Here is a 14,742-nt window from a genome sequence, read left to right as displayed (position 1 = left end):
AATCGTACAGCACTGCCTCCCGGATTCTTACACCGCTCAAACTGCAGAATTGGCTGCTATACTGTTCGTCTTACAGTTTAAAGCACTGCAAGAGGACGTGTCTATAGTTACAGATTCTAGCTATGTATTTCCTCATTACACTCACACATTCAAAAATGGAATCAAAGAGGTATGATTCATCTACTGGACATCCTTTAAGTCATATTACCTTGTGGAATAAAGTGTTTGAGGCGTTACAAGAATGCCATACGAAACACTTACGTACAGCCATTAAATGGATTAAAGCTCATCAAGATACTGTGTTTTTTCTCTGAGATCAATGGTAACCATATGGCAGATGATTTAGCTAGAGGTTACTGAAACACCCCTTAATTACAATAATGATAGCCCAGAAGGTGTTATTATGGTAATAGACACTTCGGTGCCCAAACCAATGACTGGGAATGAGCTGTATGAAGCTTTACAAGCCTCGGCCACTCAGGCAGAATTGAAGGCCTGGCAACAATCTGGCTGCTCCTTGAGTTCCGAAGGTCTCTGGGTGCACCCTGCTGGTTAGATTTGTGTAACGCAACAACATTTATTTTTATTATTTATTTATTTTTATTTTATTTGTACCCCGCGCTTTCCCACTCATGGCAGGCTCAATGCGGCTTACATGGGGCAATGGAGGGTTAAGTGACTTGCCCAGAGTCACAAGGAGCTGCCTGTGCCTGAAGTGGGAATCGAACTCAGTTCCCCAGGACCAAAGTCCACCACCCTAACCACTAGGCCACTCCTCCACTACACATTCCCTACATTACCCCTTGCATTTGAATGCTAATACTCTGTACGACCACTTATCTTCTAAAATTTGGGCACCACAAATGCTTTCTGTATGTCATGCTGTAGAGTGAGAGGGTGTTACAACTGTTTTTTTGAACACCCCTAAACATGGAAATGTGGTGCCGCCGGGTCATTTACCCACGGTCCAAGGTCCATGCTTACACTGGTACTATGATTTTACTGATATGATTATACCTGCTAAAGGGAAGAGATTTTTACTTGTATATGTGTGATGCTTTTTCTAATGGGTTGAAGCATTTCCCTGTACCAGAGAAACTGGCCAGGTGATGGCACAGGTATTCTGTAATGATATTATCCCCAGATTTGGCATTCCTTGTAAAATTACTACTGACAATGGTTCTCATTTTGTTAATGAGCTAATTCAAACTTTGACTTCTAAATTGCAAATTACTCATCGCACGGTGAGCGTTTACAAGCCCACGAGCAATGGCTTGGTTGAAAGATACAATGGCTTGTTGAAAACCGAATTGCGACAACTTATGTCTAATGGCATCAAATCCTGGTTGGATGCCTTACCTCTGGTGCTTCTCACCCTGCGTGCCTCACCATCTGCCTCATTAAAGTTGAGCTCATTTCAATTGTGCACTGGACGCAAACTGCATCTCATCCCTGGTAATCCTGAACATCACCTGCCAGATACTTACTCAGTGTATTGGGATCAATTACAATCCATTATAACATTTTGTTTTGATTTTCCCAGGAAACGCCAGACAAAAGGGGAGATAATGCTAACCCCCCAAGAACTGACACATTAAAAGCTGATAATGCTGACCCTCCAAGATCTGACACATCTTGTCTTTCCCTTAGTCTATTATTTCAAGAATTACCTAAGGGTGCGAGGGTACCTCCAGTGTTTAGGACACCTGTACAAGGGACAATATTTTAAACCTGTTTACAAAGGGCAGAGGTTGCCAAATCCCTATCTCGTAGGAGACTTAACTTTATGTAAATCCAATTCATCTTCCATTGAACACCTTGACTTTTCAAGTTTTTCTCATCCTCAAGCTGATATATGGTGGTATTGTGGCAATAAGACTCTATATCCTGTTTTACTTCCCAATTGGCAAGGACAATGCGCTTTGGTGCAGCTAGTTGTCCCCCTCACATTAGCATCATGATCCCCTGATGCTCCCCCCTCTTCCACTAGGAGGAGGAGGAGTATCCAGGGTTCATTTGATGACTGAATTTATATAGATTCTATAGGAGTCCCCCAGGGGGGTGCCAGATGAATTTAAAGCTCGTAACCAAATTGCTGCAGGTTTTGAATCTGCATTATTTTGGTGGTCCACTATTAACAAGAATGTTGATTGGATTAAATACATTTATTATAACCAACAGCGTTTTATCAATTACACTCAAGATGCAGTTAAAGGTATTGCCTCTCAATTGGATGCTACCAGCCGGATGGCATGGGAAAACCGGATGGTCCTTGACATAATATTAGCAGAAAAAGGAGGCATTTGTGTCATGCTCGGAGAACATTGTTGTACTTTTATTCCTAACAATACTGCACCTGATGGAACTATAACCAAGGCTTTGCAAGGACTTACCACCCTAGCTGATGAGCTTGCTGAGAATTCTGGTGTAGCCACCACCTGGATAATGGATAATATTTGGGGAAATGGAAAACCTTCATATTATCTAGCTTAACCACATTGAAAATCATTATTGCTGTATTTGTACTACTTGGCTGTTGCGTAATACCCTGTATAAGGCGCTTGGTGCAACAGTTAATTGAAACTGCTTTAAGTGGGGGGGTCACGTGATGGCAGGAGCCTAGACGGACGTCTCGAGGCTGCTCTCCTCCTCATCGCTTATAAATCAGCTGATTTAATGTGCTCAAACCCCCGATCTGGTCCCTCAAAACATCGTCCAGTACAAGGTAGCGTGGGCTGCATCGATTGAGCAATAAAGGAGAAAGATCAGAAGCTGCTTTCAGGGTATGCCGGCAAAGACCCCGCGTACTCAGAAAGGGCGCGGAACCCCCCACGTGGCTAAGATGGCGTCTGGAAAGGAGAAAGGAGAGGCGACCCAGAGTCAGGATCTGCCGGTGGTAGCCATACAAGACGCAGCGATACAAGAGATAATGAAGCACATGGCAGCAGTTCTGGATGACAAGCTGTCGGCGCTGCATGTCTTTATGGACGAGATGAAAGAAAGCATGGCGGCACAAAGCACCCGCATACAACTGGCAGAGGAACGAATATCACAGCAAGAGGATCTGGTGAATAATGTGAGTTCTCAAATGTCTGCTCTGGAGAAGAGGTGTAAACTGCTGGAAGAGCGGGTAGAAGATCATGAGAACCGGAGCAGGCGGAATAATATCAGGCTGGTGGGAATACCGGAATCGGTCAAAGATAAAGAGCTCTGGGACTTGGTAGAAGTCTGGCTGCCGAAAGAGCTTGGGATTGAGTCAGAAGGGCAACGTCTCAAAGCAGAGCGGGTGTATCGGATCGGAGCGCTTAAAGAACATAGCAGTAAGTCACGCCCGGTAATTGCTCGTATTCTCAACTATGCTGAGAAAGCCCAGCTGATGGAAAAGTATCGCCAGAAGAGAACCCTGACTTATCAGGGGACAGGCGTGCTGATGTTTCAAGATTTCTCGCCGCGGGTGTCAGAGCTAAGAAAACGAGTGTCTCCATACTGCTCTCAGCTCTACAACAAAGGGATCCGGTTCTCGCTGCAGTACCCAGCAAAGGTGAGAGTGCTGCATGAAGGTCGTGTTCTATTCATGGAGCAGCCAGAAGAATTGCGCTCATTTCTGGAGCGGTTGCAGTGATAGAGTGCAATGTTAGAGTGGTTGAAGGATGCCGGCTTGAAAACACCTTTGATGACACGTGGAGCGCCGCCGGAGACATTATGCCAGGCAGGCTAGGATTTATTTCTTGTTATTTTTGACGTGCAGGGGATTGCAAGCAGCAGAACCATTAAAGATTGATTACTGTAAACAACAAGGAGTGGAGCCCGGGGCATTCTTAAACGGGAGACATTGTTGATTTGGAAGGAGAGGCTGTTTGTGGTTTTTTTTTTCTTCCCAGCTTTATCTGGATGCCAGCTAGAAGACTGAAGACTCAGTGGGGAAGTTGTGAGTTGCCTGGGGACGATTTGTAATTTAAAGAGGCTTGTTGCAGTGAAGCCTGTGTTCTTTTTTTATAGGCTGCACGAGGTAGAGAGAGAGAAAAAAAAGGAACACAATGGACTATAGTTTGAACAAGTTTGGAGGGGTACTGTTATTTGTATAATTTGCCTCTGATGGGATCGTTTTACTTTTCTGCTGTCGTATTGGGGGAGTTGAAGGGAAAATGTTGAAACGGGTGGTGGGTGTTTAAGAAAGGGAAATGCAGCGCTCAGGCAAGCTGAGGGTCCTTTTCGGGGGGGGGGGGGAGGAGGGGAGGGGAGTAGCTTTCTCTTAGGGGAGGGTTGTAACACTGGTTGTTCTAAAGGGGAGGGTGGGAAGGGACTTGAGGGTGTGGGCACAGGTAGGGGGGAAGGGGGATGGGAGGGGAGAAGTGGGAGGAAGGAGCTATTTGACTGGATGGAGTGAATGGTACACAGAGTGTGGATGTAGCAAACGAAGGGAGGGACAGGGATGAGAAAGAGAGGGAGGGGAGGGGGAGGGGCTGGGGTGGGGGGAAGGCTCCTGGAGAAATAAGGAATACTGTTACATGGAGGAGATTGGTACCGAGGCAACACCTGGAAAGGGAGGGGGTGGTGAGCTGGGACATCACCCCTTGTTCTCGGACATAAGGCTGCATATCGCCTTTCGATCTGACAGATGGGTAGTTTGAGAATAGGATCATTAAATGTTGATGGTATTCACTCACCGGTTAAGCGGACTAAAATTTTGGCATACTGTAATAAAATGAAAGTTGATGTGATGTTTTTACAGGAGACTCATCTCTCACAACAAGAACATCGGAAGTTACAAAAAGGGTGGGTTGGGGAGGTAGTGTCATCTTCCTTTAATAACAGACAAAGGGGGTGGTTATATTATTCCATAGAAGGCACCATGTTAGCATGCATAAATTAGTACAAGACCCAGAGGGTCGGTTTGTCATATGGTGAGGAGAGGTTGCAGGGCAGAGGGTGGCCTTATGCTCCATATATGCGCCAAATGTATATTCCCACTCTTTCTTTTCTGGTCTTTTAGCTCATTTGGTATCAGTTAGTGGGTACAAATTGGTGCTGGGGGGAGATTTTAATATTACTGCAGACCCCTTGATAGATTGCAAGCCAGCAACGCCGCGGCCTCCAGCATGAAAAGATAAAGGGATTAACTTTCTAGTACAAGAGCTAGGGCTCCTGGATATCTGGCGGATCTTACATCCAGAATCATATGACTACACTTTTTTTTCTCAGGTACATGGGGTATATGCATGGCTCGATTATTTACTAGTTGATACAACCCTTATGTCGAAAGTGCAGGTGGCAGATATAGTGGACGGGGCAGTGTCGGATCATTGTTTGATTTGGGCAGACATCCAGTGGCACCAAGGCAGTGCATCAAGGATGTGGCGTATGAATCCAACGTTGTATTTGGAGCCTGAGTTTCGTAGTTTTTTGTTGAAGATGTGGGACAATTATCTAATGGAAAATGACCCGGAATCAGTAGACCCTATAACTTATTGGGAAGCGGGGAAGGCCGTGATGCGGGGGCATATTATCGCCTATGGGGCAAAATTAAACAGGGAGCGTAATAGTAGATTAATTGCCTTATCGAGCCATCTGCAACAGTTGAGGGGGAGGCATGTACGGCAGAGGGAAGACGAGATAAAAAAGGAATATTTGGACACTCGCCGGCAAATTAATGATATTTTGAATGCGCGGGCGGCTCAGGATATCAGCTTGTATAAATTTAATTTGTATAGATGGGGGAATAAGGCGGGGAGATTGATGTCGACCCTGGTAAAAGGCAGAGGGGCCAAAAAAATCATAACGAAGGTGAGATCTCCTGGAGGGCAGGTAGTGGCCACATCTGAGGGCATCCAGGAAGAGTTTGTCAAATTCTATCAGGCACTGTATAATGCAGGAGAGACAGATCGGACCCAGCGGGAATTATTTTTTCAGAATCTTCCTTTACCGCAGTTATCGCAGGAGCAGAGAGATCAGTTAAATGCGCCGGTGAAGGGAGAGGAAGTACTTCAGGCAGTGAAACGCCTTAAGTTGGCTAAGGCCCCCGGTCCGGACGGCCTAGGGCCTGAATTTTATAAGATATTAGGTGCCAACGTAGGACCCCCTTTTCAAGAATTATGTCATCATCTCTGCACAACTGGGGAGGCGGGCGGTAGACTTACACATGCACACATAGTGGTACTCCCTAAGCCTGGGCGAGATGAGGAATTGCTGGGTTCCTACAGGCCCATATCGCTCCTTAATCAAGACATAAAGCTTTTTGCCAATATTATGGCAAATAGGTTGGGGAGGGTCTTACCTGGCCTGGTTCACTCGGATCAGGCGGGATTCGTGCCAGGCCGATATGCATCTTCCAATATTATGAGAGCCTTGACAGTGTTGCAGAAAGGGGGGGGGGGGGGCAAACCCGGAGATGCGATCATTACAAGTTTGGACGCGGAAAAAGCATTTGATAAGATCTTGTGGGACTATCTATTTTGGGTGTTACCGCAATTTGGTATCATGGGAGCTTTCTTAGGAGGAATCCGCGCTTTATATAGCCATCCCACAGCTCAGATATTAATAAATGGAGCATTGTCATCTGTCTTTTCCTTAAAGCAGGGCACACGGCAAGGGTGCCCGCTCTCCCCGATGCTATTTGTGCTGTCCTTAGAACCCTTTGCTATCAAAATTCGACAGACGGACAAAGTTCAGGGAATTAAAATGGGATCCCAAGAATTTAAAATTAATCTGTTTGCAGATGACATGCTTATATATCTAGATAGAGCATCCGTGACTGTTCCTATTCTTATAGACTTAATTGTCCAATTTGGGTCTTTCTCTGGTCTATGTATTAATTTTGATAAGTCTGAGGCTTTGCCGGTGTCCTCCCCTTGTGCGTGTAGGCAGCTCCACACGTTTCCCTTAGCTTGGTCAACCGGAACTTTAAAATATTTAGGAGTGTATTTGCACGCGGATATGAGAGTGGTATATCGTCGCAATATACAGGACAAGCTAGATGGCATTAAAAAACTGTGCCACAGATGGAGAGATTTGCCCCTTTCTTTATTGGGGCGTGTAGCGTTAGTAAAAATGGTTATGTTGCCCAAGATTCTATACCCCTTACAGATGATGCCATTTTGGATAACACGAAAAGATGAACTATACTATAAGGGGTTTATTGGTACTTTTCTTTGGGCGGGAAAGCGGGCCAGGATAAGTTTTGCTAAATTGACGATTGCTAGGAATAAGGGAGGATTAAATCTTCCGGACCTGCGGTTATACAATGTGGCAGCGCTACTTAGGTGGATTTTTGAGCTCCATTCTGGGTCTGCTAAATATGCCCCAAAAGGTATCTGGCAAGGTGAGGTGCTGCCGTATTCAGTGTTTAATAGTTTACAAGTACAGGGAAGCTCGAAAGGAGACCTCCAGTGTTTGCTTCAGCCTCTGAGAAAGGCCTGGAATTGGTGGCGGGGTGGACTGGGAAAGGCCACAGGACCATCTCCGTTTCTGACAGTAGTAGATAACCCCTCATTTCCAGCGGGTCAGGGGGCGTCGCGGTTCAAAGTGTGGGCCAAAAATGGGTGTCATTATGTGGGACATTTTACGGTGGAGGGACAGGGGATATTCCCCACATTTGAGCAGGCTCGGAATTCTTGGAGCTTGGGGCAGGAAGATTATTTCCCTTTTCTTCAATTGAAGCACTATTGTGCGACCTTGTCTTCTAGGAAAGAGGGGGGGCCTAGTTTTTTGCGGCTGGATAAGATGTTTTGTCAGATGCCGAACGCTGCAAACAAATTGGCGGTATGGCATTCTATAGGAAGGGAGCAAAAGGAGGACTTCTTCATTGCTGGCCTGGCAAAATGGTGGGGTGAACAAGTGGGGGAGGAAATCACGGGTAACATGTTGGCAACCTACTTTGCAGCGTCATTTAAATTGACAACTAGTGCAAATTTGCAGGAGATGCAGTTTCGGTTGCTACATGGTGCTTTTATAACAAGAGAGAAAGGAAAGCGGATGGGGCTTTGGGAAGATGACACTTGCATAAGATGTAAACATAGCAAAGGCACCTTAGTACATACCTTTTTGGAGTGTACTGAGTTGTATGTATTCTGGAAAGGGGTGCTGCAAGTGTTGGAGCATTTGTTGGCACAGGCTGTAGAGTGGTCCTACCGGATTTTGCTGTTGGGGGATGAGTCTCAGTTGCGAGAACAGGGGTTGCAGCCATCTCAGGTCCGGTTTGTATGTGTAGCGCTGATGCTGGCACGAAAAACGGTATTAGCATACTGGATTTTGGAAGACCCGCCGGCTATCAACCAGTGGTGGACTAGAATGCTGCAGATGGCTAGATGGGAAACGGAACGCAGTAAGTCCACTGGAGGGAGAGGTCAGGCATATGGTTCTTTATGGAAGCTGTTTGAGGTACTGTATTCTGCAAAGAAGGAATCTCCAGGAGCGGGGAGGGGGGTGGGGGTTAGACGGGTATAAACTAAAAAGTTAGAGGGAAGGGCAGAGGAGATATATTTATGTTTAAAATGGCCTCATTTTGAAAGTTGTATTATGTTAAGGTTATACAACAAGGTTTGTTAGCTGACACATGTAGTCAATGTATTCATTGTATTCATAGGTTATTATCGGCTGCTAGATATTGGAAATATTGGAAATAGTTGGCTTCATTGAGCCGAAATGTGATGTTCAAATGTTACATGTCTTTTCTTCTAATAATAAAGATATTTAAAAAAAAAAAAAAAAAGAAACTGCTTTAAGTAAAAAAGAGAACCTATAGGACATGCATATGTACTGTATGAAAGATTATGCAGAGATTGCAAATGTTGAAAATAATGTTTAATTTCTTTGGGACATCCTTTGTTACGCATCAGTATCTTCCTCTAGGATCATTTGGTAAAGCATTGTAAGTAACATAAGGCCCAGGGAAGGTTGAAGAGGGGCAACTTACATCTCACTATAACCACCTTTTCTTGTTACCTATAGCCCGATACCTGTAAAAAGGAGTTGACATTGTGACTCAAACCCATAATCTCCCTAAGCTTAACATGCATCTGAAAAGGAACTTATTGCTCCCCTCTGGAATGGATGGGACTACAGCAAAGGTTCAAATTAAGCCCTTACTCTCGAAGGCCTTCAAGGGGGGAGATGTAAATAATGTGCACAGGTCATGCACCATGGAACAGGGCCAAAGGGCGAAAAGCTGATAAGCATGTGAACCAGAAACTCATGATCTGATAAGACATTCTTGTGTGCAAGCAGGCAAGAGAAAGGGGCAATTAGGAATAGACAAAAAATGTGGTTTAGCAACAGAGGGGAAACAGATGGTGAGAAAAGAAAACAAGATGATTTCTGAGGAAGATAACTTGCTTAAGCTATGTTAAGCATTGTTTATAGAAAAGATATATAAGCAGCTGTATCAGAGCATTACTTCGGAGAGACAATTTCAGATAGTACTTATGTATAGCAGAGCTGTTCTCCCATGAGAAACAATTAATTGTATTTGTATTTGGTAAGTAATAAAATTGCTTTTCTCATACGTGGCCTTGGTTTTTTATCACTCCAAATTGTGGGTGGCTGGTACATAATAATTTGGGGTGGTGGTAAAAAGATCTAAAAACACTCCACATCCAGTTATGGGAGACTGTGCCTGAAATGGTCCTATTGCATCAAGTACTCTAACGCCACTTGGCACCCTCGTTGACATGCAGGGAAAAACGGCCGACGCAAGGTCAAAAGGCTCAGAGACTCGGGGAGTTCAAGTAGTTGCATACCTGAAAATGGTTGATGCTTCCTGGCCAAAAAAAGGGCTCAGAGGCCCCAAAGGCCAAAAAAGAAAAATTAAAAAATAAGTAAAAACAAATCAATAAATTGATTAAAAATAACAAGGGAAAAAAATATGAGGTAACGCACTGAGGAGACATTAGAAAACCAACCTCTCTGCTCCACAGAATATGTTAGACTGCTGGTCCCTAACTCGAGTGTCGGACAGAAAGGCACCCATGAATGCGTGGTGGGGGCACCGCCTGCATCGGGTTCCGTGGATAACATCATCCACATGTGAGAATATCATGCCTGGTTGTCCTCGAAGAAAGGATGTTACTAGTACAGGTGGAGGGAGGGCTTGGAGGAATGGTGGCAGTGATTTTACAAATATATACTTTTACTTTTTTTTTTTTAATTACACCATTTAAAACATTTTCCATCACACAGAAAAAAGAAAAAGGAATACAGGAAATTTTTACTAAAGGAAAACAATATCATTCTGATTAAACAGTAAAACCTACAAGCCCACATCAAGGAGAGAAAACTGCCTGCATATAAAACTGGAAAAAACAACCCCAAAGAAAATCAGAGGATGATACCTCAAAATAACATGAAAAAGTTTTTAACTCCTATCTAAAGAGTCACTTAACATGTCCTGCAAGAAAATTTTCTAATTGCAATGATTCCCAGAATACATACTCTTTCCCCTGAAAAGTGATAATACATTTACATGGAAACTTTAGGGAAAAATTCACTTCCAGGGCTACCACTCTAGGCCTTATGTCTGAATTGGGTAGCCCGGGAGGCATCAGAAAAAACATTTATCTTTGATCCGCAGACGATCATATCTTTTTTCAAAAAGAAATTCAACACCAGTGACTTATCACTCTCATTACTACATGTAACTAGAAGGAAGGACCTAGTAGTAATAACGTCTTGTGCATCTTCCAAAAACGAGGTTAAATCAAACTCCTGTGTCTCTAATTGATCCACCCATTGCTGGTTATCCTGGAGCATCTTCTTAGAAGGCAGATAATAGTAATTATTGAAATGGTTTCAGAATTAGAAAGACCCAAGATCTCCTTAAAATAGTTTCTAAGGGGAAAATTCAAAAAGCGGAGGTTACAACTCTATGGGCATTCTCCAACACTTCCATTTTCAATTGAAGTATATGAGAATCTTTAACAATGGAACATGAAGAAGGATGGAGAGTTGCCACCTGACCCTGAATCCCTGAAACTTTCTTATCCAACATAGACAAATTGGCATCCACATTAGCTAATTTGTTAACCACTTGTTCAGAGAATGTTGCAGACATTTGTATTTTTAACATCTCTTCCATACAAATCTTTCAAGGTAATCTTCATAGCCGACTCCTCTAAAGGGGCCACAGCACAAGAATCTGTTACTTTAATAACATCAGGAATTTTTGCAAAGGTAATCAGTTGAAGTGAAGCAACAGTATTCTGTTGAGGCACCAAAAGCGAAGGGGATACCACCTGGGAATCTCCTGCTACTGGAAAAACTAATGGAGAAGGAGTTCTATGGTGGGGGGGAGGGGGCTCAGAGATAAACTCCAGGTTGATTCTTCATCCCCAAAGAGTAGCCCCTTTACATGTCTCCATAGCCAATAAGGAAAATCTTCCAACTCCAACAAGGTTAATGGCCCCCGAAGCTCACTGGTGCTCCAAGGGGTTCCCAGGAGGCATGCATGTCCCTTTGGGCATGTCCCTTTGGACACACCCTGCAACCGCCTATGTAAAGGTGCTAGCCTCTTGAAGTGCTAGAGGAAGGCCAGATGATGAAAACAGAAGACACAGGAACCACCGAAGATTCTTACTCCACCACAGCTGGTAAGTGGGAGAGAGGCCCCCCCATATACACACACCGCCACTTGTAGGCTTTTCCCAATTTTCCTGCCAACAGCGTCAGCCTCTTGAAGCACTAGGTGAAGGCCTGAATGATGTTGGAGGGGGGACTATCCTCAACAGTGCCCAATGACAGGAGGCACCGGAACACAACCAAAGGCTCTTACACCTCCACAGCTGGTAAGCAGGAGACGCCTCCCCCTTCACACACGCCATCACTTACAGGCTTCTCCCCATATTTTTACCTATTTTTAATCTTACTATAGCAATTGTGTGATCTTTGGACTCCAATGATTGTTCCAGCAACATCAGAAAGCCAAAACCTACACCGCTGGATAAGCACTTCAAAAGGTATGTTAAACGTTTTGCTTCCGATTTCAATACCTCCTGTAAAACAGAGCTGTCAAGGGGGAAGAATTCTCAAGTGGTAAATCTTCATCATATGCCCCTGTCTGCCTCACTCCATCTGCCTTTCATTCAGGCTGCTGCTTTGGGTGGGGTAGCAGGAGAGACGAGTTCAAGCATTGTCCCTTGCATATCCTGCTACTCATCTCATGGACTGCAAGATCAGCAGCAGGATGTGCCATCTCATGAGGTTTGAACCTGCTCGCTCTAATGGTTGAGAGTCAGCAACAGCAGGACACTGTGTTAAATGGGAATTTTCTGCTATAATGCTATGCGTGAGATGGACCTCCAAAGCTGGAGACTTGTACCCAATGCAAGAGATTTGGAAAGTGTGAAGCAAATCCGGTGTTCATTTAAACTAACTAAAATTAAATGTGCAAATCGGAATTAGAACTCACATTACCCAACTCACAGAGTTCATCTGGTCAGGCTGAGCCAGTCCTGGTTTTACATTCTATTTCCAGCTTTCCTTTTCTTACATAAACTAAAAGTGAAGATCCACAGAGGCAATGGAGTAAATCAACACTGTCCAGACAACCTGTAGCTGACTGATAAACCTTATTTGTGACTTGGATTATTTAGTTGTGACAGTTAAGGCTAGCTCAGATATGGATTTTTATATATCATTTTATTGCTGTTGCTGACTGAAATCACACCTTCCTGGGTCCCTGCAAAACACTCCAATCCTTACCATGTCCTAATCTAGGGAGGCAGAAAACTGAGATCATAGGCTTAAAAAGAAAAACCCAAACAAAACTGAGCCTGGTAAATATTTTGATCTGAATCAGACAAAAATTAAACCGGAAGAAGGGTGGACATTTATATAAGCGAAGGCTAGTAAACCAAATTGCACCCATATGGGCATTGATTGGGCTACCAGTCCTCAGTGGGACATATCTTTTACTCTGCTGAACTGCTAAGACCCAAAAGGAATCACCAGTGAGAAAAGCACACATACACACACTCACCTGTCTGACCTCTCTTCTGTCTCGCTGCTGTTCAGAACTCTTCAGCCCACCTTCGCTCTGCTGTCTCTGCAGAGGTGCTGGCCCATCTGTCTTCTTACCGGGCTGCAGACTTGCCATGGAGCGCAGGGGGCCAGATTCTGGGGTCTCCCCACACTCCAAGGACAGTGATCGGCGGAAGTGAGAGCTTGGCTCTGAGGCAGCCTCCTTCTGTGCCTTCTGGGGCTGCTGTGCAAGGGCACGCTGGGCGCTCTCTGCCAATGCTAGTGCCATAAGTCGTGCTGGATTCTTTGGGGGAGGAGGAGGTGGCACATGGTGGAAAATGGATAAGGGGGTCAGGATCCGCGTCTGATGTGTGTCTAGCTCTGGACCTGAAACAAAGATAAACACGGCCTGTTACACTAGTTGGCTTTGGGGAGGAAGGGAACACAGAAGAAGAGAGAGGAAACAGAAAGGAGGAAGATACAGGGACAAGAAGGGAAAGAGAGAAATATAAAACACAGACAGACTAGATAAACATGGGAAGACGGATTAAGGCAGGAAAATGAACACAGAGGAGGAGAGAAACTGTAGGGCAGACAAAAATGTGCCTTTAAATCCCAAAACTGTATCTTTACAATTCCAAATAACCAAATACACAAAGCTTCAAAATATCACAGCATGATAGAAGAGCTCAGCTAGAGAAATTGTTGACTACTTATTTCAATATCCAATTAGATCAAGATGTCTTTCCATGCAGGAAAAAAGTACATATCCAACATCCAGATGTTTCAGCATAAAATGTGCTGTGGGTTAAAAGGACACTATGGGGCTCATTTTCAAAGCACTAAGACTTACAAAGTTCCATAGGTTGCTATATAACTTTGTAAGTCTAAGTGTTTTGAAAATATGCCTCAATATCATCTAAAAACAAAGGGGTGCTAAGATCAAAAAGCATCACAGCAAGCCCTCCTCTGAAAACCAAACCATATATAGTTTCAAGTTTATTAAGTTCTTTGCTATACCACTTATGAGGTTTTCAGCTAAATTGTTTACGATGATATAAAGTATATTATCGAGAAAGTGAGAGAAAAGAAAGGACCAGAGGAGGGAAGTTACAGTCTACGGACAGTATAGAAAGAAGGGGAATAAAGTTAGAGCAATCTGCACTGCAGGTCAGATCCAGGCTAGAGAGCTGCACGGGGGTAGAAATTTCACCCATTTCCACCCATCTCTACTGGAATCTAACCCATACCCACCCATAACTCGCTAAAATCCATTCCATCCCCACAATTTATCTCCTCTATTCCCACCGCAGGAGTAGACGCTATTACTCTCTTGCAGCCCTCAGTTTCTTCCTGACCCCAATGTCCTCCTGTGATTATTTGGGCGGTATTCACTTTTTAATCAATGAGTGTTCCAAGCCTCAGTTTGGTGCTTCAGCTGCCTCCCTGGGCATTCCAAGACTCATTCTTATGCTCAATTGCCTCTCTGTGTGTTCCAAGCCTCATTCTGGAGCGCCAATTGCCTCACTCACTGCAATCCAAGCCTGGCATCACCAAAGACTGAGGCCAAGATGCACAAAACTCCTCGTTAGAGCCGTTCCGTACCGAATTCCATAACGAATCGGTACAGAACGGCTATGCACGAAGGATAGGGAATGCAAATGAGCTGTTTGTTGCAGCTCACTTGCATTCACTAACCCTTCGTTCAACCATCGCAAAATCGGCCCGTAGAGTACGCGCAGAGCAGCCAAGCGCTATGCTGGCTGCTCTGCGCATGCTAAGGACGTAAGAATA

The 14,742-nt window shown here is 44.4% G+C and overlaps 1 protein-coding gene across 1 annotated transcript in view; it reads right to left on the bottom strand.

The window, feature by feature from the left end:
- The window catches only part of ARHGAP33 (Rho GTPase activating protein 33), a 513,356-nt gene that overhangs the window by 13,821 nt on the left and 484,793 nt on the right, over positions 1–14,742 (bottom strand). The window contains exon 26 of the mRNA XM_030213378.1: positions 12,968–13,335. Coding sequence (XP_030069238.1) covers positions 12,968–13,335 — 368 coding nt within the window. The remainder of the gene's footprint in view (positions 1–12,967; positions 13,336–14,742) is intronic.

Source organism: Microcaecilia unicolor, chromosome 8 (assembly GCF_901765095.1).
Source record: "Microcaecilia unicolor chromosome 8, aMicUni1.1, whole genome shotgun sequence".
Classification (NCBI taxonomy): domain Eukaryota; kingdom Metazoa; phylum Chordata; class Amphibia; order Gymnophiona; family Siphonopidae; genus Microcaecilia; species Microcaecilia unicolor.
Note: the sequence above shows the minus strand (reverse complement) of the source record. Positions and strands in the feature narration are given on the sequence as shown.